The following is a 7,279-nucleotide window of genomic DNA, read 5'->3' as shown; positions in this document are numbered from 1 at the left end:
TGTCCTGAGTTTGCCTTGTCTTTGGTACTTGAGCAGGTTTCACTCCCTTTGAGTCGATCTTTGACATTTCGTCACTTTGTCGATCAAACCTGCAATCAAGCACAACTTATGAGCCTTTTGGATCTATTTTGTATGAATTTATAATCAAAGCGTAAGTAGGAAGGAGCATAAAACACGTCAATATTCCTAGTTATCACAATCCAAAGCGGGTCAGGAGGTGTGTAGCAAATAGAAAGATGAAAGAAGAGGTGGTGATGACGGCTTCAAGTCTGAGAAACCCCCGTCCACCCAGAGGTTACTTCCCTCCAAGCACCCCACAACATTATTATCCTCATTAGGATATGGCTTATGCTATGGCTCCTCAGCCGTACACAGTAATGAACACTCAACCATACGCTCGGTCAAGCTCCATTTCCTAGAAATAACCCTCCTCACCAAGCTCCATATAACCCCCGTCCCCCTCAAAATAATTTCCCATACAATGCATGTGCTCGGGAGCCACCCAGAAGAACAAACTTCACGCCTATTGGTGAATCATACTCTAGCCTTTTCCCTAAACTAGTCCAAATGGACTTGTTGCAACCCGTACCCCAAACCAGGCAAAACCCAGAGTCACCCTCCTACTGACCTGGTACTCGATGTGCTTACCATTTGGGAGCAGAAGGGCATGACACTGAAGACTGTTGGACTCTCAAAAGGGCAATTGAAAACTTAATAGAACAAAAGAGAGTAGTGCTGAAAGATGAAGAGGTCCCCAATGTGACCAACAACCCATTGCCGGCCCACAACAACGGGCTAGTTATTGGGATGATTTGTGAAGATAAAGAGTTTGACCCAGCCCTGAAAGCCATCATTGCCATAGCCGATGTTGAAAAAAGGCCAAGGGCGGTTGCAAAGTAAGGCAAGGTGGAGAAAAAGAGCAACTCCGCCCCTCAAAATGCAGAAAAGAAAATAGGGGCAGTACCCCATAAAGACGCCATTCATTATGTTCCCCGAGCTCATAGGAAAGAACAATTGGCGTTGAGTCCTCCTAAGAGGTTTGAGCTGAACAAGGGACCCAAGATGTATGTACCCAAGGGGACTTATGTGGTGCAGGGACCAGTAATTCCACCAAATTTGAGTGAGCCCGTGAACATTAGCCGCGCACTACAAAGGCCTATGAAAGACCCCACTGCAGTCCCTTGGAACTACAACAGAGCAATTGTGACATACAAAGGGAAAGAAATTGCATAGGAATTAAATGAAACCAACCCATCTAGGAGGTACCTCAATCTGGAAGAAGTGAACAATGCCAAACAGAAGTGCTTCCCGCTCAAAAAGCCAGTTAGTGCCGAAGAAGCAGAGGAGTTTTTCCGAAAAAAGAAAACTGCGGACTACGAGATAATTGACCAACTCTGAAAGTCTCCCGCTCAGGTCTCGCTTTTGTCTCTACTGATAAGCTCAACTGAGCACCAGAAAGTGTTGATAAAGACCCTCAATGAAGCTAATGTTCTGATTGAAACCATTGTCGAACAACTGGAAATGATGGCAGAAAGATTCTTCGCAGTTATTCAAATTTCCTTTAGCAAGAATGATCTGCCCCCGAAAGAGGCCGCCCACAATAAAGCCCTCCATTTGGCAGTTAAATATGAGGGGTATCATGTGAAAAGAGTCATGCTGGATGGTAGATCCGGAGTTGATATCTGCCTTCTCTCAACTTTGTAAAGAATGGAGATTGGGACTAAGAGAATCAGGCCTAACAATGTCTGTGTGCGTGCCTTTGATGGCATTAAGAGAGACACCATAGGCGAGATCAATTTGATTTTGGCTATCGGTCTTGTGGATTTCGAGGTGACATTTCAGGTCCTGGACATGGATACCTTCTATAATTTTCTCTTAGGAAGGCCTTGGATCCATACTGCGGGGGGCGTACCTTCTACCCTTCATCAAATGGTGAAGTTTGAACACGAAGATCAGGAAATTGTGGTTCATAGAGAAGACGAGTAGTCAATTTACCGGGACCCGTTAGTCCCATGTCTTGAAGCTAGGGAAGGTAGCGAGCATATAGTTTATCAAGCTTTCGAGGTGGTGGTCGCAGATCAATGTGAGGAGGGAAGCCCGTGTCCTTAGCCCTTTCTGTCAAATGCGTTCATCATGGTTGCTACTGAAATGATCAAACATGGTTATAAACCTGGGAAGGGACTCGGGGCATCATTGCAAGGTATCACAGAACCTATCACTTTAGCTGCCAGCGAGAAGTTCTTCGGTGTGGGTTTTCACACCACAAAAACTAATGTGACATGGGAAAATGAACAAAAGAGCAATGGTTAGGTTCTACCTCAGCCAGTCCCACATCTCTACAAAATATTCATCAAGCCCAAGTACACCGAAGAAGAAGAAGATGAGGCCTTCACGGCCGAGGAAATTGAGGACATATGTGGAGCCATGAGGCAAATGTTATATGAAGCCCATATGGTTCAGCCGAGAGAAGGATCGAGCACTGCTGAGATGCAATTCATGGGGCGCGATGCCAAGCTGCAAAATTGCAAGGCTACTCCGTTCCCAGTCAGACAGGAATCCCGGTAGTCCAGTCTTGCCACCTTTTCTGCATTCCAAGTTATTCCAGGGTGTAACTCGAATGTTTCTTTTAGTTTATTGTCTTTAAAATTCCAATGTAAACCCTGCTATCTTCAAAATTCAATGAAATGAAATCAATATTTCATCGTCTATGAATTTCTTTCTTTATTCTTTCTGATTATTATTACTTTTCTTATTTCTTCCTTTTAGTTCTAATATTGCGGACTTAAATAACATGACATGCTTGCGGACTTCATGCCCAGATCATAGCATGCTGTCTAATTGTGAAATAATGAATCAAGAACCGGTTTATGATGAAGAAGAGGCTTTTAGGGAAATAAACCGAGAATTGGAACAATTCGAGAATAAACCTAAGCCAAACTTAAACGAAACTGAGCTGGTTAATTTGGGTAGTTCTAAAGAGGTCCAAAAAACCATGATAAGCATTCATACGGATGAAAGAACCAGTGATGCATTGATCCAACTTTTGTTCGAATTCAAAGATGTGTTTGCTTGGTCCTATGATGATATGCCAGGTCTAAGTGTTGATTTGGTGGTCCACAAGTTACCGACTTACCCTGATTATCCCCCTGTCCAGCAAAAACAAAGGAAGTTCAAAACTGATATCAGTGACAAGATCAAAGAAGAAGTCACCAAACAGTTGAAGGCGGGGGTGATCCGAGTGGTCCGATACACCACATGCTTAGCTAATATGGTTCCCGTGCCAAAGAAAGATGGGAAAACTCGAGTGTGCGTTGACTATCGAGATCTGAACAAAGCAAGACCCAAAGACAACTCCCCTTTGCCAAACATCCACATCCTTGTTGACAATTGTTCCAAACATGAGATATAATCTTTCGTGGATTGTTATGCTAGATATCATCAGGTCTTGATGGATGAAGAAGACGTGGAAAAGACAGCCTTCACCACACCCCGGGGCACCTATTGTTATAGGATCATGCCTATTGGTTTGAAGAACGCCGGGGCAACCTATATGAGGGCCATGACTACCATCTTTCATGACATGATGCACCAAGAAATCGAGGTGTATGTGGATGATGTGATCATCAAATCCGAACACAGGACGACCATGTTTGGGACCTGAGAAAGTTCTTTGAGTGGATGCATAAGTATGACTTGAAGCTAAATCCGGCTAAATGTGCATTTGGGGTTCCGTCTGGCAAACTCTTGGGATTTATAGTCAGTCGGAGGGGCATCGAGCTAGATCCAACAAAGATAAAATCTATTCGGAATTTGCTTCCTCCAAGGACCAAGAAGGAAGTTATGAGCCTCCTAGGAAGGTTGAATTACATCAGCCGTTTCATTGCTCAGTTAACATCCACACGTGAGCCCATGTTTAAGCTGTTAAAGAAAGATGCAACAATTAAATGGACAGATGAGTGTCAAGAAGCCTTCGACAAAATCAAAGAATATCTGTCGAATCCGCCAGTCTTGGTCCCACCTGAACCTGGGAGGCCTTTATTTTTGTATTTGACAGTCTTGGAGAATTCCTTTGGATGTGTCCTCGGGCAACATGATGTGACCGGGAAGAAGGAGCAGGCAATATACTATCTGAGCAAGAAGTCCACTAGCTACGAAGCCAAATACACTTTGTTGGAAAGGACTTGTTGTGCCCTAACTTGGGTCGCTCAGAAGCTAAGGCATTACCTGTTGGCCTACACCACTTATCTTATCACCAGTCTGGACCCTTTGAAGTATATATTCCAAAAGTAGATGCCCACAGAGAGGTTAGAAAAATGGCAAATCTTGCTCACTGAATTTGACATAGTCTATGTCACTCGCACGACAATGAAATCCCAGGCTTTAGCAGATCACCTAGCTGAAAACCCTATTGATGATGAATATCAGCCATTGAGTACTTACTTCCCGGACGAGGAGGTGAATTCAGTTGAGGTAACAGCAGAAGACACCAATGCTTGGAAAATGTTCTTCGATGGAGTTGTGAATGCAAAAGGTGTTGGGATTGGGGCAATTTTGATCTCACCCACTGGTCAACACTATCCAGCCACAACCTGGCTTTGGTTTTTCTGCACAAACAACACTGCCGAGTATGAAGCCTGCATTAAGGGTATGAATATGGCAATCGACCAAGATGTGGAAGAATTGATAATCATGGGAGATTCAGATCTGATTATCCGACAAGCTCAGGGAGAATGGGAAACTCGGGATGTCAAGATTATCCCATCTTAGCAAGCGGTTCAAGTCAGTCGAGTTTAGGTACATTCCTCATTTTCATAATGAGTTAGCCAATTTACTCGCCACTTTAGCCTCGATGTTGCCATATCCAGGAAATGTCCACATTGACCCATTGGAAATCCAACTCTGAGAAAGGCATGGTACTGCAATACGGCTGAAGTGGAACCAAATGTTCAGCCATGATATCATGATATCAAGAGATTTCTGAAAATGAAAGAATATCTCAAAAAAGCCAAAGGAGACCAAAAGAGAACCATTAGAAGGCTTGCCAGCAGTTTCTTCTTGAGTGGCGAGGTCTTGTGCAAAAAGACTCCAGATCTCAACTTGTTAAGATGTGTGGATGCCGAAGAGGCAGGAAGAATCATGCATGAAGTGCACGCGGGAGTGTGTGGAGCCCATATGAATGGATACGTCCCGGCAAAGAAGATCCTTCGAGCAGGCTATTACTATATGACTATGGAAAAAGATTGCTTCGGTTTTGTCCGAAAATGTCATCAGTGTCAGGTGCACGGTGAACTGATTCATGCACCGCCTACAGAACTACATCCGATGTCAGCACCGTGGCCGTTCGTTGCTTGAGGTATGGATGTCATTGGGCCAATCGAGCCAAAAGCTTCTAATGGGCATAGATTCATATTGGTTGCCATTGACTATTTAACAAAATGGGTTGAAGCGGTCGCTCTCAAAGCCGTCACTAAGAAAGCAGTGGTAGAGTTCGTACACTCCAACATCATCTGCCATTTTGGTATCCCTACGACTATCATTACGGACAATGCTACAAACTTGAATAGCCACTTAATGATGGAGATATGTGAGCAATTTAAGATCACTCATCGGAATTCGACCCCTTATCAGCCCAAAGCTAATGGTGCTGTTGAAGCAGCAAATAAGAACATCAAGAAGATTCTTAGAAAAATGATTCAAAGTTTGAGACAATGGCATGAAAAGTTGCTGTTTGCATTGTTGGGATATCACACAACTATGCGCACATCAGTTGGAGCAACACCTTATCTATTCGTTTATGGCACTGAAGCCGTAATACCTGCAGAAGTTGAAATTCCTTCTCTCCGAATCATCGTTGAGGCTGAAATTGAGGATAGTGAGTGGGTCAAGACCCGTCTAGAATAGTTAACCTTGATTGACGAAAAGCGGATGGCTGCAGTTTTCCACGGGCAATTGTATCAACAAAGAATGGCCCGTGCTTACAACAAGAAAGTGCGGCAAAGGAACTTTGAAGTGGGGCAACTCGTTTTGAGACGCATTCTCCCTCATCACAAGGAAACAAAAGAAAAGTTCGCTCCTAATTGGAAGGGCCCATACATTATTAGAAAATTGTTGCCGAAAGGGGCATTGTACCTGGGAGACATTGAAGGAAATGACCCTGAAACAGTTATAAACGCATACGCGGTCAAAAGGTATTACGTTTAACCCTTTTGCGGTACCAATATTATCCGATTAGGATGACAAAGACTTTCATTCCCAGTACCCCAAAACACTCCAATCCTTTGTTAACCCTTTGAGCCGGTTACCCTTCTTTAATTACCCTCTACGGAATCTGAAAATGTTTGCAAAAAAAAAATCAAATAAAAAAATAAAGTTTTCTTGAACTAAGTTCGACTTGATTAAGAAAGGATACGTAGGCAGCCTCTCTCTGGGGTTCAGTCACACCAAAATAAAAATCTAAAGTCCCCCAAAAAGTGAAACTGGGGCATATATTATAATGGTTCGACGATGATCCTGCCCAAAAGGTTCCAAAGTTGTAACTCAATCCAAATTATTTTTTACCCAAACCATGTTCAAGTCCTTCCGATCAATCGGTGAAAGATGTTCAAAATCGGAGAACGCGACTACTCAGATTCGATGCAATCAAAATGAGAGAAATAAAATGAGAGAGTCTTGTTGGTGAAAACCCGCATGGGCACCGTAAGGCAATGGTGAGCAGAGAAAACTGAAAAATGAGAGAGTCGTGTTAGTGAAAACTCGCAAAGAGCACTATAAGGCGGCGATAAGAAGAGAAATGAGAGAGGTCCATTGGCGAAAACCCGTAAAGGCTGCCAATGATCAAAAGTAGGGAATTCCTTACAACCATCGGCATTGATAAGAGTCCTGGAAAGGTTTCTCGGTTTTGAGATATGGATTATGAAGGGTCTTTGCGAGATTGGATTGCTGCGCAGATCGGGTATCCAGTCCAAAAAGTATGTCATGCCTATTGAAGTCTGCATGCACTCTAGATAAATCCTTCTCTCTTCCCCTGAAAGGGACCCTTTTTGTTAAATTCATTATCCTGTCCTTTGTTTACTCTTCTTTGAGTCCCTTTCGGTCCAATCCTTCTCCGAAACTAATACAAAGAAAAGATGGAAAGATTGGTTTTATAAGGTTTCTGCTTAACAAAAGCCGAATTCAAGGAAAAGCACCCAGCCTCAGTAGGTGCATCAAGTCGATCTCGACTGGCCATGATGGCCGATACTCCAGATTCAAATTTATTAAAAAGGAAAGAAATCCAAAG

The 7,279-nt window shown here is 43.3% G+C and overlaps 1 protein-coding gene across 1 annotated transcript; it reads left to right on the top strand.

Moving 5' to 3' along the window:
• Nucleotides 1-2,133: 2,133 nt before the first annotated feature.
• On the top strand, nucleotides 2,134-3,409 carry LOC138890097 (uncharacterized). The gene is made up of 2 exons (XM_070173453.1): nucleotides 2,134-2,305; nucleotides 2,877-3,409. The coding sequence occupies exons 1-2, from the start codon at nucleotides 2,134-2,136 to the stop codon at nucleotides 3,407-3,409; spliced, it is 705 nt and encodes a 234-aa protein (XP_070029554.1).
• The last annotated feature ends 3,870 nt before the right edge of the window (nucleotides 3,410-7,279 follow it).

Source organism: Nicotiana sylvestris, chromosome 4, assembly GCF_000393655.2.
Source record: "Nicotiana sylvestris chromosome 4, ASM39365v2, whole genome shotgun sequence".
Taxonomy (NCBI): Eukaryota; Viridiplantae; Streptophyta; class Magnoliopsida; order Solanales; family Solanaceae; genus Nicotiana; species Nicotiana sylvestris.
This window is presented reverse-complemented; position numbering and strand designations above follow the sequence as displayed.

Coding starts and splice junctions, on each gene's coding strand:
- LOC138890097 (XM_070173453.1), top strand. CDS start 2,134: ATGGTTGCTACTGAAATGATCAAACATGGTTATAAACCTGGGAAGGGA. Junction 2,306..2,876: donor AAATGAACAAAAGAGCAATG/GTTAGGTTCTAC, acceptor TTTATGATGAAG/AAGAGGCTTTTAGGGAAATA.